At 43.2% G+C, this 23,783-nt stretch overlaps 2 protein-coding genes across 2 annotated transcripts in view; one reads left to right on the forward strand and one right to left on the reverse strand.

Annotated features, from left to right (window-relative positions):
• LOC118585633 (serine/threonine-protein kinase TNNI3K) overlaps nucleotides 1-23,783 on the reverse strand; it is a 269,798-nt gene that overhangs the window by 49,464 nt on the left and 196,551 nt on the right. Inside the window, exon 22 of the mRNA XM_036190397.1 lies at nucleotides 2,662-2,721. Coding sequence (XP_036046290.1) covers nucleotides 2,662-2,721 — 60 coding nt within the window. The remainder of the gene's footprint in view (nucleotides 1-2,661; nucleotides 2,722-23,783) is intronic.
• On the forward strand, nucleotides 9,541-22,191 carry Lrrc53 (leucine rich repeat containing 53). Its single transcript, XM_036190167.1, has 4 exons — nucleotides 9,541-9,628; nucleotides 11,842-12,657; nucleotides 16,791-17,303; nucleotides 19,931-22,191. Exons 1-4 carry the CDS (start codon nucleotides 9,541-9,543, stop codon nucleotides 22,189-22,191), a joined length of 3,678 nt encoding a protein of 1,225 aa, XP_036046060.1.

Here is a 23,783-nt window from a genome sequence, read left to right on the forward strand (position 1 = left end):
TCAATTTAATTTCCATTCAGATAACTCTAGTTTGTGTGTCAAGTTGACATAAGATGAGCCAGCACATGGGGTAATTCCTACTCCCATTGGATGATCTATAATCCTAGGCTAGAAACAACCTTGTCTGGTTGAACTCCAAGATTCACATAATAGGATACTTGGAGCTCAGATCCTGAAGGTGTCTTGTAACAGCCAAGTCCATCTAGAATATGTAGAAGATGCTCTTGTCAGTAAGCAGTCCTGCAACACAGGCACTACTCTCCCCATATCCATGGCTTTCTGTATGTTAGGAGGACGCGTCCCTCTCAGTGAAAGGCTTCCTCTCTACAGTTTCTGTGAATAATGAGACAGAATGAAAGTGCCTGCCATCCTGGAAGTATTTCCCAGTAGACCACACTCCAGGGACGCTGAGCTGAGATGTATTGTAAGGAAGAAAATGCTTCTGGTGCTTGTCTTGATTTTGTTGTGCTGGCTTAGGCAGACATGTCTCATTGCTTTGGCCCCTCTGTCTCCATGTACATGGACCACAGTCCTGTGTGTAGTCCCTTACCTCCTCCTGTGCATCTGAAATCTATTATTTTTGAATAGGTGCTTCCATTTTAACTCTTTTACCCATTTTCAAAAGCCATTTCATGGCCAGGTTACAGCAAATTAAAGCAAGTATAGAGAAAATTAAATCAAACAGCTCCTTGATATGAAGGGAATTTTTTCCATTATCCTGATCACCAGCATCTATCACTCCATGTCCTGTTAAGGCCATGCCATCCAGTGGATTTGTGCACTGTTTTGAGATTATGTTTCCTTGCTCATTGAACACAAATGGACAATGGCATAATCTTCCAACTGGCTCATCACTTGTGTACAAATTTGTAGAAAAAAATGATTAAATATTTACCTTCCAATATGTTTGTAATAGTTATAATTTTAAAGATTTGTTTTATTTGTTTGCCTGTGTGGTCTGTGGTGTGTGTGTGTGTGTGTGTGTGTGTGTGTGTGTGTGTGTGTGTGTGTTCATGTGTGCCCATAGAGGCCAAAAATTTGTTGGATACCTTGTAGCAGGAGTTACAGAAAGTTGCAAGCTGCCCGATGTAGGTGCTGGGATCTAGATTCCGGTCCTCTGATAGAGCAGGAAGCACTCTTAGCCATTGGACTGTCTCTCTAGCCCCTACTCTTTCATTTTTTAAAATATATCTATTTTTAAACTCAGCATGGCTGTGACCGTTCTGTGGCCTGCTTATTTTTGGAAACACTAAAATTTGGTAAGAATTTCCTCTGGCCTGGAAGCAGCAGCAGAGACTGTTCTTTCTCAGCAGGTTACAGACCAATGGGCTACACAGTCGCTTTCTTTTTTTCTTTTTTTTGAGCTGAGCATCGAACCCAGGGCCTTGCACTTGCTAGGCAAGTGCTCTACCACTGAGCTAAATCCCCAACCCACACAGTTGCTTTCTTTAAGCACTAACTCCCTCTGCTCCCTGACAGCCTTTTCCTCTTCTCTAGCAGGGATGAAGTGTTACAGAGAGACTCTGATGCCACTTCCTTTGTCTACCAGACCCTTGAGACACTGTACCCCAAGAAACTTACTCAGGAATCTCATGCCATGAGGAAAACATTCTGATGCCTGGGACCAGCCAAGGGGGATCTTGGATCCCAAAAAGTGGAAAGAGAGTTCAATACAATTCTGACAAGTTGTAAGATTGCCTTGTAGGCCTACCACTGACTAGCTCTTACATTTAAACTCAGCCCATTTCTGTTAATCTATATGTTGCCATGTGTTCCATGGCTTTACCTGTGCGCCGTTGCATGCTGCTCCCTGGACTAGATAGTTATAATTATAGTTTTCCTGGGTTATGATAAAAGATAAATTAGATATGAAATTTGAGACTCACAAATACAGGACAGATAGAATGTTTTCTTTAATTTTGCCATATACAAATAGACTAGATATTATAACTGTAATTCTGGCTTGATAACTCTTCTATTACATAAAATTTTACTATGTTAAAGTTTAAACCTTCCTTTTTGACTAGACAGAAAAGGGGAGGTGCTGTGGGATGTTTTGTATGCTGTGAATGTGTTGCTCTGATTGGCTGATAAATAAAATGCTGATTGGCCAGTAGCCAGGCAGGAAGTATAGACAGGATAAGCAGACAAGGAGAATTCTGGGAAGAGGAAGGATGAGTCAGGAGATGCCAGCTCGCTGTCCATGGAGCAGCAGGTAACGGCACACAGGTGAAGCCACGGAACATGTGGCAACATATAGATTAACAGAAATGGGATGAGTTTAAATGTAAAAGCTAGTCAGTGATAAGCCTGAGCTAATGGCCGAGCAGTTTTAATTGAAAAAAAAAAAAAAAGATTGCTTGTAGGAGACTTGACTTTAGACAGTGGTGGTGGTTGGGACCACACCTTGTCCCAGGTTGGTTAGTTAGGAACACTTCCTGCCCTGCAGTTAGACCTGAGCTTCATGTTAGGAGTACCAGAAGAGCAACTAGGGTAAAGGTGTCCCTGACCTCCTTCTTCCACGTGGACAGCTGCGGGCAGTTCTCCTCCTACGCTTTCATTGTGTACTTAGCTGGTGTTAGCACCTACAATGCAGCCTCTGGCCCTAATGATGTTTCAGGCATTTTTTAAAACAGACATTTCAGCAGGTCAAATGCTTACCTCCACATTGCACAGACACTCTTCCAGCTTCCTCACAACTTCAGAAAACTCGGGTCTTCCCTGTAAAACAAGAAAAGACTATTTTTCTCCCTTAAGAACAAAATAAAGGAAACTCTTTGGGTTTGAAAATTGAGTATTTGCATTTGTGAAGAATGAGATTAGCAATAAAGTATATTTTTTATTTAAAATGTACTTGTATTGAAGGGCTAATTGAATGCACATTTACTGTTCGTGGAGGGATGTTGAGTCTTTCTGTGATAAGAGTTTCAAGTCAGAATTTGGAACTATATTCAGATAATGAAATAGTGGAAAATCTTTAATTAGCTCTGCATGTTTTTAAATGGCAGGGTTTCTTCTTCAAAATGAAAGCATAAATGTGAATGCTGAAAACTATTAACTATCTTGACGCCTTACAATGTGCTATCCACATCCCCAGGGAAAGAATCCCTGGCTCTCATTTTGTAATTAGCTTCTGGGCAGGCATCTCAGATTTACAACTAAGGCCAAGGTGGGACTCTCACGACTATGCCCTACTTTTGAGTTTGGACTTTTAGCTTCAAAAACTGCCATAGAAGATATTGACTATTATGAACTTCAAAGTCATATAAGTTTAGCTAAGTTGTTATTGTGTCTTTTTATATTTCAAGCCTTGTTCAAGTTGCAAGGGATATAAAAATGAATGAGGACATACAGGAAAAATTCTTGAAGTCTTGAGAAATGTTGGTCTCTTTTAAAGAAATAATGTTTCCTTGTGTGGGATACTAAGGGCTGTGCACCCCACCACCTCTCCCTTTATGAGAGTTTCACTGCCAGGAGGGGGAGAGGTCGATTGAATGTGTAGGCTCAGCAGCCAGCTAATTTAGAATCTTAGCAGAACAATTTCTCCCTCTCTGTCTATTCCTCCCCCGAGGACACTGTTTGCTCCAGAGCCCTCACTAGTGGGAGCTGCTCGGTATAGCAGTTCTACTCTTCTGAGTTGGCAGGATGGTGGCAGGGTGGCTGACCAGCTGTGTCTTCCTTGCTGCTGTTTCTACATTGTATCGACTTCTCCCTTCAGTGTATCATATTATCATCCCTTCCACATTGTCAGTCTCCTTTCTTTGACGTTATAATGACTGGTTTACAGTCAGGCTCTATACTCTCTGTACCCTTAAGTGTACGGGCAGAAAGTCCTCACTACCCAGGCCTTCCCAGGTGACCATTCATATGGTCACTCACTCTGAGGTCCTATCTGAGTCCGATCAAAACTGCTTTGAGTTCTTCCCTGATCTCCACTCTCCTCCATCATTACACAGTCTATGCTCCTTCCCCTCCTTTGTGTGCTTTAGAATTTCAGTTGTAGAACTTTAATTCCAACACTCTTGGACACTGTGGTTCTCCAAAGTCATCCTACCAGTAAAAACAAAACCTTTTATTGAGATGTCTTTGAATTGGTCCTCAGACCCCGAACCACCATCCATCTAATTCACACCCTTCTGTATGCTATTTTTACCCACTTTGCACATCGCTTTTGTTGTCTTATATTTTACCACAGTCATTAGTTGTTGGTCCCATCCACAAAGCTCCAACTCCCTTATTCTTTCTTGTCTTTGAATTCGCTTCAAAATGATGCCAACCTTACTTAAATCTGTACTGACTGGTCCTAACATCACAACACTTTAACCTCAGCTGGCTTCTGGTACTGCCCAGCCAGCCCCATCCTTACTTCTGTCCTATGCTCTGTCACGTCTTGCAAACTCTTCCTAACTCTCTAGCTCCCAGGATGGCATCTCCCTCCCACCTGTTACGCAGACTCCCTCCCCTTTTGTTTCCAAGGAGAGATGGACTTGCCTACTTTTAACTGTAACCAACTTGCATTTGTGTGCTCTCCCAGGAATTCTCCCTACTGTCTGTTTTACCTCACAGTGTTCTGCTGGTACTGATCACCCCACCAGCCTACAGATGTAGGGTGTTTTCTCCCACTTAGAAATAAGCAACAAAATAAGAACCACATGTGAACTCTTTCAAGGATCCACTCCATTTTATCTGCTCACTGTAGCAGTTCTTTCTCATCAGGATCCCAGCCTGCAAATAATGACACGGAGACTTCTTATTAATTATGAAAGCTTGGCCTTTAGCTTAGGCTTGTGCCCAACTAGCTCTTATGGCTTAAATTATCCTTCTTCTACATTCTACCATGTGGCTTTTTTTTTTTTTAACCTCTTCTCCATCTCTCTATGCCCCACTTGTTCTGCATCTCCTGGAGTCTCCTGCATGTCTAGATTCTTCTTCCCAGTTTCTCTCTCCCTGCCTAGAAGTCCCACCTAGAACTCCTGCTTAGCTTTTGGCCATTCAGATCTTCATTACACCAATCACAGCAATACATCTTCACGAAGTGTGCAGATATCCCACAGCAGCTCACTTACCTGCAAGATGCCCTAAGACGTGTCTTACCCTGCTGTCTTTAATACCCCACACCTTTGCCCCAATCATGCTTTCTCCTCAACAATCCTTACTAGAATTGTTCTTGGGAGAGCAAACACTTGCTTTTTGGTAAAATCAATGGTAAGTTTCAACATTTATCTTACTTGTTACAGCATTAAATATATTCGTTTGTCCCTAAAATACATCTTTTTCAGTTGACTTTGAAGCCATTGTCTCAGGCTTTGGTACCTTGGTTCTCTTCGTTTTCTCAAAATTTTGAATTTCCCCAGGACAATTCTAATTTGAGTCAGTTTTTTTGATGAATTGGCAGGCTCATGTCTGTAAAGAACAACTCCAGGCTTCCTACCTATAGATACTACACATACAGTTGAGTGCCCTTAATCTTTCCCATTTCAGTCAATGACAACTATGTCTACCTACTGAGACTCTAAAGCAGAGAATGGCCTTTGACTTCTTTCTGTACTGTGTTTGCATCCAGTACGCTGTGAAATTATATAGTTTCTCCTTCAATGTTTATCCAAAACCTCCATGATCAAGTAGCTTATGCTAGATAAACCTGCCTACAGATAATACTGTAAGCACTAGAAAAATGTAAAGAAGGTCCTGGAGCATGGGCTAACCAGGTAGGACCTAAAGGAGGTGGTCACTCAGCAGAGAGGAAGGGCACGAAGGAAGTCATACATTTTTGTTCTTTTAGTCATAGCATTTGTTTTGAGGGTAGATGCCCATCATAGGAATTCAAACTCCTATAGTTTGTTTGCATAATCAGAGGGCAGAATTCAGATCCATTGCAATATAACAAAAGGTTCTGTGAGTCTCTAGCAAAACGTATGGTTTAATTGTTGTTGTTTTTACCTTGTTTCTATGGGTCATAAGCACAGCACTGATTAGCTTGGTCTTTTCCTTGGAGTCATATCATACCAAAAATCAAGGTGCTTGATGCCACTGAGACTCTTATTTAAGGTGCAGTAGTTATATCCAAGACCATTGGTGGTTGGTAGAATGCATTTTCCTATGCTTGTGTGACTCATGTCCTTATTTTCATAATACATTGTTCAGGAATGGCCCTAAACTTTCAGAGGATGCCCACAGCTACCTGACATGGGTAGTTCACAAGATGGATGCTTGGGTTTCTCCTGGCCAGCATGAGCTCAATGTCCTCGAGTGAATCCTCTGACCTGCTATAAATAATCGCTGCACCCAAGTGGGTAGTCCCCTAAAGGACATTCCTCTAGCATATGACAGAAGAGAATCATGGATATAACATCTCATCTCTACATGTTCTGTCCACTCTCCTGGAGAGGGGTCATGTGTATGTATGTATACAACAGATGGGAAGTTTAAGGGCCATTTTGGAATCCTGCATATCAGAAGCAGGTAGTAGAGATCAAAGGAATCCTAGAGTAAGAGACTTCAGGATCCTGTGTGAACTACCTAAACCTCTGCATAAGCCCTGAACTACACACATGGACAATACTTTGTTGCCTAGTAAGGCCACAGAAATGAGCTGAGGTCACATTTATAGCTCATAAGGCCTAATTCTGGATATTTTCTCACTCTACAATTGTCTGACTTTTATGTTCAGCCTGGAGAAAACTGCCACACTCTGCAGATCCGACTAATAAACTACATCCCTCTGGTGTCCAAGTGATCCCACAAAACAGCCTTCCGTCTTTTACTACATCTGTCTCAGTTTTCCTTAGAACTAGGTGACTACACATCAATACCGCTAGCCACAAGGTATTCTGAAAGTGAGTAATGTCTTATTTATTCTTGCAGATTTAGCATTGTCTACCAGATTGATTTGAGTTTACTTTTGTCAAGTCAAATTATATCATTAAAATTCATCTTCTACCTACCTACCTCTCTACTGTCAAAGCTACATCCGGGCCTGCTGACATCACCACAATCGTCTCCTATTAGTGCAGCCTCTCCACTTGTCTAAAAGTAAGATCCAGACGCAGTCAGGTGATCACATAAGCATGCACCTCGGATCAAGCAATGCTTCCCACAAAAGCCTGTAAGCATGTCCCATTTCATTTACATAAGTGAAATATGAAGTCCTTGCTTTCTTCTCTAAGGCACACAGCAAACTGTCATGTGATCTCTGACCAATCGTTCCTCTTGCATATTCCCATCTGGTCACACTAAACCTGTGTGGGGCTCATCACATCCATCCAAAGCATTTGATCTGTGTGGTCCACCACACCCCTTGTGTGTGGCTCAGTCCTCCCTCAGGTGGATGTGGTTGACCATACCCCTCATGTGGGTCACTCTATCGTCATGTGTGGTCTACCACATCCTCACATGAAATCTACCACACCTCTCATCCACATGAAATACCTATTTTCACGTGTACTTGTTTGTTGCATTTGTCATTGCATAAGATGCAAACCCAATGAGGCAGGGCTCTGTAGTTAGAGTTTCTCTGCCTGGCCCAGTCAGGACAAATCTCTCTTACCCGCCAGTCCCACAGTCGCTCAGACCCAACCAAGAAAGCACACAGAAACTTATATTGCTTACAAACTGTATGGCCGTGGCAGGCTTCTTGTTATCTGCTTCTTCTATCTTAAATTAACCCATTTCTGTTAGTCTATACTTTGCCACATGGCTTGCGGCTTACCAGTGTCTTTACATGTTGCTTTCCATGGCAGCGGCTGGCTGTGTCTCCTCCAGCCTTCTACTTCCCAGAATTCTCTTTGTCCCGCCTATACTTCCTGCCTGGCCACTGGCCAATCAGAACTTTATTTACACAGAGCGATATCCACAGCAGGGCTCCACCTACATCTCTATTCCCAAAGAATAAAGACCATCATCTGATGCATACCCAACAAGCCAGGGCTCCACCTACATTTCCATCTACAAAATATAAGGGCCATGATCAGGGCTTTGGATCTGAAAAATTTACTAAAACTCTTATTGAAACAGTAACTGGATTAATAATGCCCACTCCAACCTCATATGGGGTCACTCCACACTTAGGGGTGGTCTACTCCACCTTCATGTGGGGTCCACCATATCCTCATGTAGGGTCCACTCCACCCTAATGTGAAGTCCACCACACCCCTCATGTGAATTCTGTCACACCCTTCATATATAGCCCACCACGTCACTCATACAGGGTCCATTCCACCCTCATGTAAAGTTCACTACACCCTTCTTGTGGGATCTACCCTACCCTTCACGTGATGCCCACCACACCCATCATGTGGAGTCTCCCCCACCACTGGGGAGTTTGTACTTGCTTTTCTCCCCAGCAGGATTTCCTGTACCTTTGCTTTCTGTAGGTTATGTTTAACTTCACTTTACCCGAGAATTCTTCCTTGTCTGCCTATTAAGAGCCCTGGGAGACAATCTTTGTTGTTGCTTTTATTCCAGGGCATCATTTATCATCAGGTGACCTGAGTCCTGTGTTCCTGTTCACATGTTTGCTGCTTATGGCACACCATAGGATGCACATCCCACAAGCCAGGGTTCCACCTACATCTCCATTCCCAAAGAATAGAGGCCATCATTTGGGCCTTGACCCTGAAATATTTGCCAAAATTCTTATTGAGCCAGTGATTGAATTAATAATTTATATTTTATTTTGTTCTCAAACTGCTACACATTTAAGACCTTCATTTCAGTCTGCTGCTTCTTTTTTTTTTTCCACCAAGAAATTCCTTTTAAGTGGCCCATTTGAAGGGTAATAATGTTTCACTGGGGAAACTTGGAAGGCAGCATCAGGACCAGCTTGAACATTCACTGTACTTAGAGCACCTCATCTAACTCTGTATGGTTGATAGACTTTTTTGTTGTTCTTGTTGTTGTTTTTTTTTATTTAATACAGGAAAAGCAGAAAGTATGAAAAATGAAGTAATTTATGAATGGCACTACCATGGGCCAGTAACTCAGCTGAATTCAATACTGGACAGAGCTATGGTCTTGATCTCCCTCCATTCACTCTCCTTAAATGGGGCATCTAGGTCTGTAGGAGACAAGATGGTTCCCCTGCAGATGTGTAAAGCTGGGAGCCTGAGACACTTCAGCATCATAGACAACATCAGACCCAGCTAATAAACCTTGGGTTCACTCCTATCTGTGTGACTCTGACCACTTGTTAACCACATTCAACTTCCATTTCTTTACCTCAGGGAAGATGTAGAATTCAGAGAAATAAGAAATAAGATGATATTTTGGGAAAAGTACTGCAAACTCTAAAGTGTTCTGCCAAGAACCTAAGTTGTTTAGTTCTCTGGATTTATGGTCAAATTTGTTAATAGTTCACTGTAAACTCAAAACATGGTTGTAGCTTTCTACTTTTGCAAGGACACATGGTGCTCTTTCAGAAGCAGTCACCACCAAAAAGCTGAAATCCAGGTGGTAGACACCAACAGTCTTATGGACACCACATTCTGATGGGTCTTGCACTCTGCTCTCTTTTCAGGTAGATGGCTCCTACCCCTTGCCTTCATGTTGCGGATGATAGTAGCCTGCCCTGAGTCCTGTCTGGTATGCACCCAGGATGTAACCCTGTGTCAACAGCTAACCTACATAGTAGGTAATAAGCTCATAGCTACACAGCAGTGAATGGTATAGCCAACAGACTCCTTGCTATGCCTGTACCATGCCTGTGCTATGCTGTACTGACTACTCTGAGGTCATCCAGAAAGAGGCACCCTCCAAAGGAGCAGGCTTTACATCACTAGGGGACTTGTACCTTTACTTTATTTTCTGTCCCTAACCAATAGGACGTTAGTACATTCCAGATCAACTGAGATGTTTTTATTATAAAAGGATATCTGTACCTCATAAAGCTACATACTTAAAAGCAAAGAGAAGAATTTAGAGTATGGAACCTGCTTTTGCCCATATTTTGTGTAGATTTGAACCTTACCACCAAATGAAGGAAATGTAAACAATTCTGAATACTGAATGGCAATTGTTCAGCATTTGTAAGATTAACCAATGTACCAGCAAAACCGATTATTATCAAAGCCCATCTCATTTTGAGAGTCTGGTCTCTCTCTTTTTCTCTCTCTCTTTTTTATCAGTCGTAAATGAGCTGTAGAAATGCTAACAGGAGTGCTGCCTGTATTCATTACATACTGCTTGCTTAAGTCAACAATTTAATAAGATACCTTATTAACAAATTTGAGGAGAATGTGATTTACATCCTGATATTCATGAGAGGGATAAACAGGCTATAAGCTCTGTCAGTGGAAAATTTTCAAAAATGAGACCGAGTGAAGGCAGAGTGGAGGAAGGGAATTTCATCTATTTCTAAAATCCCAGGACTGTCTGGGAATTTGGAGGTAGACACTCTCATCTTGTCTGAAAGTGGGGAGTTTCCTGTTAGTTGGTATCTGAACTGCTCCTGGTCAGTGCTGGAAACAAACACTATGGATGTGCTCCCATCCCACCAGCAGGCTTCTTGATCACTCTGCTTTGTGATGTGAGTGAGATGTCAGTTAGCATTGTTGCACTTTCCTGTATCTTTGCACCCAGGATGCCACCCATGTGGGGCTAGACTTCACGAACACAGAGTGAGAAAGGAACTGGACAGTGTTCGTGTCTCCTTGCAGACGAGAGAAGTCAGAACTTTCTCAGTAAGTCTGAAATCCCCAAAGCACTGGGTACTCAACAAACAGGACTCCCCCAGCTCTTCTCAGACATGATGGTGAGACAGACAAAATGCCAAACTGGCCAGAATTAATAGAATTTAAATAATCAATAGCACATGCTTTAGAAATTGCCCTGATTTAAGCGTCTGTGTGCTGCCAGGAGAGAAGCAATTCTTCCAAGAGAAGGCACTCTGAGCTGCCTTTGTCTTTTCATTTTTATCTCTTTGTTTCAACAGTGCAGTATGAATTTCCCAGGGGAACTGGGATTTGCTTCCTCCATGGCTGGTGGTTCTAATATCACCTTCAGACCTGCTAGGGACAATGGGCTCCTTCATTCTCATGATACTGTCATCTGCAGTCAAAACAACTTTAGCATGATAAAGATATGTTACAATAACTCCTGATTACAATGCATTTTTATTGAGTTAAAATGCTTTGCTTTCTAATGACAGAGCAGTGATGGCTCAGAGGTGATTATGGGAAGGGATTTAACAGTTGGAAGCCCTGAGTACCACCTGTCATCACAGGATGGACTGATATCAGACAGGAGGCCAAGATGGCCTCTACTATAATGAGGACCCTGCTGACAGATCCTCCAGCTGTCTGGAGAGACTCTAGATCTGATCAAGTTGACATCTGATCAAGTTAGCCTGAAGCAGAAAAAAGAAAAAAGGAAAAGAGAAAGAAAGAAAAAAGAAGCTGAGTTCACTGAGTTCCTTCTCACTCCCCACCCAGCCCACACCTTTTTGCTGGAGGGTAAAAGAAATAATTGACTTTTTAGCATAAATATGCATTGTTGACAAATGCTGAAATCATTTTGTATCAGGCAGCTCTGAGGTTGGGGTGGAGGTCCACAGGGACAGCAGTGCTGGCCCAGGTCAGGACGCAACCTCCGAGGAGGGAGGCCTGAAAAGCCACCTTCAAAACAACCTCGGTGTGGGTGAGCCCCCGAACAGTTAAGTCCACATACCGAGGAACACATGGGTTCCTTCAATGAGCGTATTCCAGAGACAGAGGACAGGGGTAAATCCACCATTCCTCAACCTTGCAATCGTTTCCATTTTGCTTCGTGCCCTGAAGGTGACAAATCTCCCTCTGTTCTTCACCCTTTGCTCGCACCTGTCTCTATCTTGTGTTTTCTTCCCCACAGCGGCCCCTGAAACCACCAGGGTCCTAATCCTTACTGACGGACACCTCTCCTCCATAGAGAGTGCCAACCTGACTCTCCTGGTTAACCTGGCCCTGCTCTCTCTCAGCAGAAATGCTATCTATGGAATTCAGGAAGGCTCTCTGCATGGTCTCACCAAGCTGCAGACCTTGTCACTGAGCCGCAACCGCATCCCCAGTTCTTCTCTGTCTGACCACACCTTCAGCAAGCTGCGAAGCCTGCAGATCCTGGTGCTGAGCAATAATGTCCTGCGCACCCTGAGAGCAGCCTGGTTCCGGTACACCAAGGCCCTGCGACGACTCCTGCTGGATGGAAATCAGATCACCAACCTCACACAGAGTTCTTTTAGAGGCGCGAACCTCCACGGACTCAGGCATCTGGACTTATCCAACAATTTCATTTCCTTCATTGAGAAGGATGCCTTTCGGCCCCTGCCCCAACTGCAGGAAGTGGACCTTTCTAGAAACATGCTGGCTCACATGCCGGACGCCTTCACTCCGCTGAAGCAGCTGAGCGTCCTGAGCTTGGAGGGGAACCAGTGGAGCTGCACCTGTGACCTCTACCCCCTAGCCCGCTTTTTAAGAAATTTCGTGAAGTCTCCGGTTCACATACTCTATAACACGAAGGACTTAAACTGTCAGGTATCCCCGCCGGCTGTGGCCGCTGCAAAGAGCATGCTGAGGCTGTCTGAGGCCAAATGTGACTCCAAGAGTCACAACCTCTCTCTGGCTCTAAAGGACAGGCGTGGCCTCCTTCCAGGGCAGGACGTGGCTCTGATGACGGTGCTGGGCTTTGCAGGTATACCAGGGGAACGAAGCCCCCTTCTTTACCCCTCTAGTACATGTTCTTGGCATGTGTGAGTCCTCTCTACAGCAGCTGGGGAGAGCCTCTGGCAGGTTGTGGAAGGGAGAGGTTGGTGAAGAGAGGTCAGCAGACCTAGCAGAGGCTGCAAGCACTTTGTGCTTAACCAGAGCAGTACAAGACAGAGACGGGGCCTGAGAATGAAGGACTCCGTCCGAGCCCAACGAGTATACTCTGGAATAACTAACTTAACGTGTTACTTAGACTTCCTTCTATCATGATTGTGACACAAGATTAATTTCTCTGTTTCAGTAACCACTCGCCACACAGTACTGGAGTGTTTACTAGGACCCCAAGAAAAAGTTCAAAGACCTGGTGAGCAGTAGATACTTCCCCTCACTCACATTTATGCATTTTCTCTCCCTGTAAAAGTCACCAATGAGGACAGGAGAGATAGCTCGGTGTGTAAAGACACTTACTTCCAAGTCTGATGGCCTGTCTGCAGGACCCACATAGTGCAGAGAGACAACTCTTTCTATGCCCTCTGACCTCCACATGAATGTCCATGGCATACTCACCCCAAAATCCCCCCTGTGTGTGTGTGTGTGTGTGTGTGTGTGTGTGTGTGTGTGTGTGTCTGTCTGTCTGTCTGTCTCCTCTGTGTGTGTGTGAAAAATAAGTATTTATGATTTTAAACTCAGCATTACACATGAGTATGAAATTTTCAAAGACTAAAGATGCTATATTTAAAATTTGCCAGTGGGCTTTCCCAGAACCACAAGAAGGTGTCAGCAGGATATCTGCAGGCACCTCACACACAGAGCCTGTGGGCTGCAGTCACTGAGTCACTAAGCATATGACTGCAGATTTGAACCCTGTCTCTGCTCAACAAGCTGTATGCCTCAGAGCAAGCAACTGTGCAGGATGTGCCTCTGTTTTCTCTTTTGCTGGAGGGCTTCGTATTGTTTGAGGACTTGTATTTTTCTATCTCTTTCATGTACTTGTCCCAGGCCAACAAAGGGGTAGATATCATTCAATTTTTAAGAGTAATGAGAATTTAAAATGCATTGGCCATCATATCTTGCCAGATGAATGATGTACAGTACTACCATTAATGGAAATTTCTTGAGTGATTGATCTCTCTGTGTGTTTTAGAATGATCTCACTGCACAGGGTAATGAGGAACATGTGTGTCTGTGCTTCTGATTGTGTATTTGGGCACATACACATGCATCTCTCTGTGTGTCTATATATGTGTCTGCCTCTGTGTTTCTGATTCTCTCTCTCCCTTTCTCTCTTTCCCTCTGTTTGTGTGTATGTGTCTATGTCTGTGACTGGGTGTGTGTGCATCCCTCTGAGTGTGTCTGTGTATATGTTTCTTTGTTCATTTGTGATTGCACACACACAGTGCTCTATATCTGTAGGACAGAGTCTCACCAATGGTACCCAAGACTGAGTAGTGGATTCTTTGTTATAAACCATTATTTGAGAAGAGGTTTCAGGTGGATGAACTGGACACCAGCTCTTTGGCTCCTAGTTGTGCTTCTAATGGAAACTAGCCAATACAGTGACCACCCAGGAGCCATCAAACTCCCTCAAAAGGGAACCCAAACTTCCCAGAAAAACCAATTACATTGACATCTGTGCAACAACATCAGTAATTTAAAATTCAAAGAAATTTACTACAAATGACAAAAGCATCCCAGTAGCAGCAAATTTCCTGATGTGCTCTGGTACCCAGTGGATAATTGACATGTATTCCGGAGAAAACCCAGGCAGCTGAACAGCAAAGTAACAGGCCACACAGCATGAAGCAGGCATGTTCATGGCAGCCCCTGTACAGCTTCCCACTTTCCAACGAGTGTTCTCAACCTTAAAGAGGAAGGGATCCCATGAACACTTGCCAGTCTTCTGCCTGTAATGAGTTCCAACACACCAGCTCCATAGGGCACCACTTGGGGGATATCACAACACAATATCCTTTATAACTATTTTTAGAACCAGACACTTAGAGCTGTGTTATGTAAGGGAACAGCTCTTTATCTATATAGATGGGCATAGGTTCTAAAAGATTCCAAAATCTTTTTAAAATAACAGGAAGCTTAAAATATATGGGTCATTTCTGGCTCAGAAGCCCTAAAACTCTCAAGAAAGGCATCCAAACAGAATTTGGGGTTCCTCTGTCTCTGACTGCTACTAATAATGTATTTATTGGCATCTGCCTGGTTTTTCCATGGGTTCTGGGGGATTCTAACCTCCAGTCCTCACACCTGCACGGCAGGGACTTTATCCACAGAGCTAGCTCCTGAGTCCAGTTGAAGGATTTTTGCCAGAAATTTTTATTCCTTTTTTTTTAACTTGCATATATAACAATATTCACACACGCACACACACACACACACACACACACACACACACACACCTATTCTTTCAAGTTCAAAAGTATGTGCTCATTAATAGTGTCATTGTGAAGATAATGAGGCATATGCAGCCAACTGCTTAGTCTCAGCCACAGCTTTTATCTCAGAGTGAGGAACTGGCTTGCCCAAAGTCACACAGCAAGACAGACCTCTCTGCCAGCCTTCATTGGTACCAGGTCTTCATCACCACAGTGGTTTATCAGATTAGACAATGAAGTGTCTCTGTTCTCAGAACGCTGAGAAGAATTCTTTCTATTATAGTCAATAAATGTTCCTGCAGTACTATCCTCGTGCCTGAGTTTTGGGCTTTGGGGTAGGGTGGTGAGAAAGACTGCAAATTTCCTGTTTCTGCCAATGCTTAATTCTGGCAGAGGAGCACAAATGCAGAGCAGGCAAAATGAAGGCAGCATGGAAACCATGACCTGCTGTCAGAATGTAAGGAACAAAGGAGGCCCACATGGTTGGCAGTTGGGTATGGGGCATGACTCAGAGATGGATTCACATATCTAGGTGGCTGGGAATGCCATTTGTCAAGGTGGGAAAAGTGAGGTGGAAGTCATAAGAACTTCATTCAGTGTTGCAAACATGGGCCCCTTTCACTTTTGCTCAGAGGTCAATCTATGTCTACCTCATACACAAAACGACAAGAGCAGGCCCTCTGAAACTAGAAATCATCCCTGTGGCTCACAGGAAATGCAGGATCCGTTTAAAAGATGAGGGAAAACAAAACAAAAAATGAAGTAACCAAACAAAAACCAGAACAACACTGAGGAATTAGGAGGTACTGATTTAGATTTTAAAGGACAATTAAATCAAATAAGCAGAGAGAAGATGCCAGTAGAGTCACAGTGAACACAGCAAAGGCTGAAGTGTCCTTAAGACAAGTGAATGTTGGAAGCATCAAGCCTGGAGAAGGAGGATAGAGAGAAATTCAGGTAAGGGAGGAGTCTGATCTTTCTACTGGCTGGACGCCAGTTGTGATGAGTCATCAGGACTGGGTGAAATAAGCCAAAGGCAAGTGGGGTCAATTTATCATTGAGGATTAGGGTTCTGAGACTTTCAGGGTGTCTAGCAGCTTTTACCTTCTTTTATTATTTATGACCATACAAAAAAGTAAACTGAGAATTAAAATGTCTTTTTCATAAGCTAAAAATAATCCTTTTATGTTGAATGAATTGCAGTTTCTGAAAAAGCTCCAGGTGTTGTTATAATTGTTTTAAATAATGTCTTGTGTATGTGAGTGTTGTGGTGTAGGCCTGTCATGTGTGTACAGCTGTGTGCACATGGAGGCTACAGGAGAATGTAGGATGTAGTACTCTATTAACCACCACAATATTCCCTTGAGACAGGGTTTTGCACTGAGCCTAGAGCTAGGCTGGCAGCCAGCAAGCCACAGTGATCTTTCTGTCTCTGCCTCTTAGAGCTCTGGTGTTACAGTGCACATGTGACCACACCCAGATTTTCTCCTGAGTGTTGGGGATTGAACTCAGGTCCCATTGTTTGTACAAAAAGCACCCTTACTCAGAGAACCGTCTCTCTGACCTTATAATTCTTTATATACAAACTGCAAAGTAGAATGAAGTCAATTAACACAGCCTCTGTCCGGCCTGATGGTTTTTCTGTGGTGATGGATGCCTCCTATGCTTTCATATATGTGAGACTCACATTTCTCCCATGATGCTCTTCTAATGGTCTTTCTGTTTGTCACAGGAGCTGTTGGTCTCACATGCACAGGGTTAGTGATATTTAACTGGAAACTCCAACAAGGCAGAGCAAATGAACACACATCCAAAAACCTTTGTTGCAGAACTCTCAATGAATCCTCGTGTGCTCATGAAGAAAGAAATGGCCATGCTATGGGATGCTGTAACTGCCACTTAACTCGGGAAAATGAGACAGGGGTCATGTCCTGTGTGGGCCTCAGAAAGAAAACAGCACTTAGACAGGAGAAGAGGCATCAAGCAATGCTGGCCTCCACATCCACGGCCCTGGACACATCATTCAGAAAGCTGAAGGGGAGAGACCGTGGCCCAGACGGGGCTTGCTCTCGCCTGGGTGATGCACTGCTACCAGCAGGATGCTTGGGGTCTTCTGGGAACAAGAAAGCTCTTCATGATGCAAGTTTAGTTACAAGATGTCTAAAGACAGCTGAAAAGCTAAGCAACTCAAAACATGGAGAAGTCCAGGCTCAAATCCTGATGCAACACGGAACGAGAAAAATAGGTGAGCTTGTCTGGTAGAAAAATCCCACTGTGCTTAGTTTTTCAGAAGAAGGAACTTTTTTCAGTTTCTCCAGCAGAGAAGTGCTATAAAACTCACTGTAGGCTGTTTCTTCCTTTTCTGAAGATAAAAGGTACTGGGAGTGTGTGTATGTGTGTGTGTGTGTGTGTGTGTGTGTGTGTGTGTGTGTGTGTAAACATGCACATGTTCACGTCTGAGTACCTGTGTGTGTATACATGCTCCTGTGCTAGCCAATGTGTCTCTATGGGGGGGGGGGGGTGGTTCCTGTGTATATAGTGAGTGTGAATATCTCTGTCTGAGTTTTTATCAGTATGTGCATTGGGTGAGTTGTTGATGCTGCCTCCTCATCCTTGAACTGAGCATTCCCCCCTGCCTGAAGAGTAAATTTTGAGACCTAATACCTAAGGACAGTTAAAAAAGGAAAGAGAAGAAGCCTTTTCAACAGTATTGCTAAGATTTATGAGAGGGTGGGTACCAGCTTTCATTCCAATGTCTTCTGAGCTCTGACGTCAATCTGCAGTATACAGCCTTCCCAGAGCACAGCACTTGAGAAGAACGACCTCTTAATGCCAGTGATTCATTTCAGGAATGGTGTCAAGAAACACACTTCGCTTGCTGAGCTGTCAAGGATGATAACTTCTCAGTTCTGGGAAAGTCAGGGCTTAATTCATTGTCCCATGTTGGGAGCCCAGTGAACCTGGCCGTGACACCCACCTGCTGTCCAAGGGCAATGCCAGTACTTAAGTGGAGGCAATGAATCAAGTATCTTCCTTTCCTTCCTGAATTCCAGGGCAATGCTTTTAAGCCCTGCAGTGCAAACTTACACAGCTGCTCGGAAAGGGGTTTTGCCACTTATTTCAACTGGTTTGGAAGAAGCAACGTTTGCTGTTGGAAAATGAATGACAGAGGAACCATGTGATGCACTTACTGTGGGGATCTGGCCCTAAGGCTGGATTTGGGCACCACGGGATAAGAATGAAACTATATTTTATTTCTGATGTGGCATAAGGCAGGATGTGAGTTTATCTGACTGCGTTTCTTGCTGGTTCCTTGGGGCTGATGGTTTGATTCCAGACAAAGATGGCCAAGAAAAAAACAGCTGCCACAGAAATCAGAAAAGATTGGTTTTACTTTATAAGAAGTAAGGGTTTAGCCTTTTCATTTCCTTTTAGCTTTTAGCAGTTTCCAAAGCCTCACTTTGTCTGCCTGTGGGGAAGTTCTACACACAAGGGGATGTGGCTGGTTAACCCTCTGTAGCACTGGCTTCTTGCCATGGGAACAGTGGTCTGTCATATATCAATGGTGACCTTGAGGAGACACCTGCAGTTCTGCAGCATCCTGGGGTGGGAGGGAAGAATTCAAGGAAACAGTCAAGGTCATACTTGGTCCTGAAGAAAAGTCTGGGTTTATGCCTTTAGCATGGGACTTAAGAACAGACCCCTGCAGGGCAGAAAAGGTGCTAGAAACCATCTAGTTCTTACCTTCAGTTTCTAGAACTCTCTGAGAATCTTATAAAGACCATCAACTTTTCTCCTGTACAATCTTTACACTCACATGCAGTTCCCATTTAATCCAGCCTTCTCACACCAGCATATTTCTTATGGTCACCCACAAGGTAGGCCTTAAGGTATGGTGACATTCTAGCCCCAGGGCTTACTTCACCTCCCCCTTTGCCCTAATAAATGGAAGCTTTTTTCATTTTTTTTCTCTAAATAAAACAATTTCATGAAACAAGTGGAAGTAGGCTTGTGAGGCATAATTCTATTCATTGTGGATAAAAGTTAGATAGACTGATCAAGTCCTGATGTGTGACTGGGAAAAACATCAAACATCTAAGTGCATCTCTTGCCCTTAACAGCCCTAAGAGAACAGCTCTTCTGAAGTAGACTGTGGCTCTTGTGACTATCAAATGAGATAATAAATGTATAATAGTTAGCACATTAACTAGTTCTTCTTATGAACACAACTAATATTAGGTTTTCATTGATATTATTGAATGTGTATTATTAATAGTATATTTACCTATATCATTTAAAAGTCACAGACAGATACTGCTCCCAGTCAATGTACCAAATCACCTACTTATTAATAAATCTTTAGTCGATATTGCATTAAGTTGCTGTAAGTAAAATAAGATATGGCTTTCTGCCTATAGTAAGGCAACACGTTTTTATTTTTGTGCTGTCTTTGTTACTCTGAGGCCTGAACATTGCTTCATATTTTATATAGATTTTCCAAACTTGTATTCTAAAATGGAAAATGAATAAGAGAAAACTTATTATGCCACTTGAAAAGGATTCAGATGTCATTCATCTTTAAGGTAACTGTGACTAAATCTAAATATGAGTTAATATGAATGTCATTTGTTTCCTAATACCACAATATCTAAGTCGCTGTCAGTTGACTGACAGGTGGCTACAAAGAACATCACTGCTAAGACAACAAATAGCCAAGGTCCCTCTTTTGTGTGGGCAGAAAATTAGGAAGTACTCAGGAATGATAATAATCAAAGGAATCATCTCACAATTTTCATAAGGTTTGGAGCTTCTGGTTGACTGGGATACTACAACTATGCCCAGTGGTAAATTCCTGTATTTATTGTTCAGCAGATATGAGCAGCAGTGACACATTTAGAAGCAGATATGTGACATCCACCTCAGCTTTGGCAAGAGAGAGTCTTGGGAAGCATTTAACAGACAAATCATGGCAGCCTCCAATAGGAAAAGGAGACAATGCTTCACAGCCACCTGGACAGAGACTTTTCATCACCAGCTCATCCTCCAAGCCATGGGAGCCAGAGGAATGTGCTGTGGGCAGGATCTCCCACACACATAGAGTGGGATGTGATGATCACTGTGGCCTCTTAAAGCAGAACAAGCCAATGGATTTTCATCCCAACACTTCCTTTACCTGCAAATATGTGTCCTGGGATGAATTTCAGGATTATATGAAAGAGAAGAAGCCAGATCACAGAGAGCACATGAAATCTGAGAAAGAGCAAATTCAAATTAACAGAGCAATAAAAAAATTCCTCAGGAGTCAGGAGAACAAAGACAAATTGAAGTTGCCAGCAAAAATCAAGAAGGCATATTCTACAAAGAGGGTTAAAGTCCATGATCCTGATTTAGTTGGGGAAAACAGGTTGGCAACATCAGCAAAAACACCAGCTTCTGGGAGACAGCTAGAGAGTGAAAATCACCACCCAACTTCTTTGGATCTCAAAAACTGTGCCAGCCTGCAGGAGGTCAAGGAATCAAGAGAATGGTTTCCAGAGCAACAGCTTTTAAAAAAGAAGAGACTCAAGCAATCTCATCCAAGTAAGAAAGCAAAGAGAAGGAACTTAAGGATAAAGTTAGATCTGCACCCCTTCGGAAAAGCTAGGGTCCACCCAGAAGAGTTCCCAGAAGAACTCCTCAAAATACATAAACCAACAGGATTACCTCCCAAGAAGCTAGCCAGAACTTCTGAGGGAAAATTCAAAGCAGTACCCTTGTCTTTTGTCAGTTCTCAGCTGCCAGACAGGAGCAGTCATGCTAAACTCACTTGTTCAAAGATGCCACTGGAAAGTGCCCCACAGCAGACCCCCTACCAGGAAAGAAATGGCCTCCAGAGAGCTGACAGCTTGTCTGTAGGCAATCTGGGCTCTGTGCAGAGAGGCTGCTGCCTGGTGGGCCACATTCCTAATGGAAGCTCATCAACAGTGCTCCAACCTGTAACCAGGGTTCTTGGGCAACAGTGCTCACTCCCTCTCTTCTCACAAATGGAAAATGCCACCCAGCTACAAATAGAAGCTATGGGTTCCTCCCCAGCCCATTTGGGAAATGTAGAGAATAGAGTTTTATCATCTCAACACTCTAGGGGAGCTAATGACCATGTGATAATGGTGTCGACTCAATACACAGACAAATTAAAGACCAATGAGCTTAACCAGTTTACTTTGTCCCTCAGTGACCAGGTGGCTGACACCTTCACCAGGGGTCACAGTTTAGGTAATAATCAAGCTTTACAGCAGGAAGAGCAAAAATTAAGCCATGAACAGCTTGGAAGTGAAGAAAAACCATTAGTGAGTAAATCCAAAATATCACATGAAAGTGTGCAAAGTTGTATTATGGACAGGGAAGGAACTGATGGAGGAAACAAGATTCCTCCATGCATAGAGGATTGTGACTCCTCTCCCACTGCCTGGACACAACCCCACAATAACCTGCCATTCGTGATGCCACATTCTGTTCCACACACAAAAGGAGAGGAACTTCTCAAGGAGATCTGCTCACCTCCCACTAGAAGCCAGGCCCTTGGCCATTTAGGTAACAACAGCAAAGGTGGAATCGGCACCAACAAAGCATCACTCAGAGACAATCACAGGGAAGTGCCAGGAACACAGGCAGCCAGCAAAGAACAGAAACAGGCACTTGAGGAGAGAATGGCAAATTCTAGTGCAGTGAGTTGGGAGACACTGGGTACCACAGATGAAAGGCAGCAGCCATGGGAAGGTGAGGGGAAGGAGAAACTTATATTGTGCTATCCCGGTTCTGACAAGGAGATAGTTTCCATTAAAGACTTGAGTAAAGTCAAAACCATCATGCTGCAGTGTGAAGCAGATCCTTACACTCTCAACCCTGAGTCCTATTGTAGAGACCCTGGAGACAACCGACCAGGCATGAGTGCACACAGGGACGATGCTGGAACAGTGGGCATGCCAGGAGCTTCTTACCATTCTGGGGAGTTGAATATCACTCATTTTGAGGCAGAAAATGGGGTGTCTCTAATTCCTCACAGAGAAAATGGAACTAAAAACTCTGCTCACAAACCTGCATCACACCCATCATCTACTGAGGACTCTGTTCCACCATTTATAGAAGCTGAGTAGCGAGTTAGAGACAGCAAACTATATAACATGCATTTTCTGCTTAGGCTGTCTTCTGAAGGATCAAAACTACCCCTAGCCTTTGTGTATGAACACACACTGTTTAGGGCATAAATCCTCAGTAATTCTTCATTTCTAGTGTGATAGAAGTTCATAGTCTGCTACAGGACAAAAATGGAAGCTGGAGCAGGAGTATGCTTCCTATGGTTGGATGAACAGACTCCTTCAAGGAGTGGGACGATGGAAACCTTGGCCTCCTCTTGGAAAATCAACCGGAGATTTAAAAAGCCTCAAATGAATGAAAGATTAAACATGAAAATGACATTTTGTATGTGATGTATATCTTATGGAAATTATTACGCATGTCTCAATTAGTGCTACTACAATTTTGCTTTCTACACCGATGATTATACATTCATGTGTGCCTGATCAGTGTTCCTAATTAGGTGTAATGAAAATTCAGCCATATTTGTTAATTGTACTGCATACCGGTAAATTTTACCCATTTGTAATTTCTCTGTTGATAATTTTCTTAGATCTTAAGTAGAAGTCTTTAAAAATCTGCTATTTGTCTAAGAGAAAAAAAATTGAGGATTTCCAAGCCAACTGTAAAATTTGAAAAATCCTGTAAGCCCAGAAGAGGGCAACCTTCCTTCCTTTCAGAAGGGCAAACAGGTTTCAAAAGCAACACAATGGCTCAAGAACAAAAGGAATTTTAACAAGCTTTATTGCCAATTGTTATTAATATAAGGCTTTGAAAACCAAATAACGCATTAACACGAATCTTTGGAGGTTTGATCTCCAGCTGAGCGTGCTGCTGCTGTTTGCTGAGAGCACCCTCCTTGCACAGTGGAACCAAATGTGCTTATAAATGCTGGATTTAAAAGCAATGGTGAATAAACTTCTTCACTGAAAGTCACATATACCTGAAAACTACAGATCTAGTCAGGCAATTTATATTGATACCCAGTAAGACGTTCAGCCTATGCATTCACAGAATGGAAGACAATACTTCATATTGCCTGGTGGGGGTAGGGAAGATTCCACAGAAACAAGCGTTCTCTTTCCCGTCTGCATCTGTCCCAGACTCTATGTATTTTTAGCCCTATTTGATACTTACAATATCAAATAAGCTTAACAGATTGCTTGGACACTGCAAACACTGTTTGGTGCTCCACGTCTGCTTCCTCCGTGGTGCTGACGGCAAATGATGAACCATTCTCATTTTAAAAGTCCTTCACCCCTTCCTCTGTCTTGCCAAGTGTCAGACATCTCTGCTCAGTTTTTGTCCTGTCTGTTTTCATTTGTCCTCTCTACCCGGGTTTCACTCCCATGTCACCCTCCTGATACCACCTCATTGTGGGAAGTACCTCTGAGGTGAGAGGAACGTCTGCCTTCCTGTATGGTCAGTTTCTTCTGATCTTACTGACAGATGGGGTGATGTTTTTGTTTCTCTATCTATCTTTCATTTTCTCAATGTTTAAAAGTACTGACTCTGTAATGAAGGGTCCTTTGCCTCATTCTCTCTCCTTGTCACCACCAGTATTCCAGATATGCAGGGGCTAAGCCTCCCCTTCCTCACTGGCTGCCTCTCA

Source organism: Onychomys torridus, chromosome 6 (assembly GCF_903995425.1).
Source record: "Onychomys torridus chromosome 6, mOncTor1.1, whole genome shotgun sequence".
NCBI lineage: Eukaryota > Metazoa > Chordata > Mammalia > Rodentia > Cricetidae > Onychomys > Onychomys torridus.

Coding starts and splice junctions, on each gene's coding strand:
- Lrrc53 (XM_036190167.1), top strand. CDS start 9,541: ATGTTGCGGATGATAGTAGCCTGCCCTGAGTCCTGTCTGGTATGCACC. Junction 9,629..11,841: donor ACAGCTAACCTACATAGTAG/GTAATAAGCTCA, acceptor TCTTCCCCACAG/CGGCCCCTGAAACCACCAGG. Junction 17,304..19,930: donor ACACGGAACGAGAAAAATAG/GTGAGCTTGTCT, acceptor ATTGTTCAGCAG/ATATGAGCAGCAGTGACACA.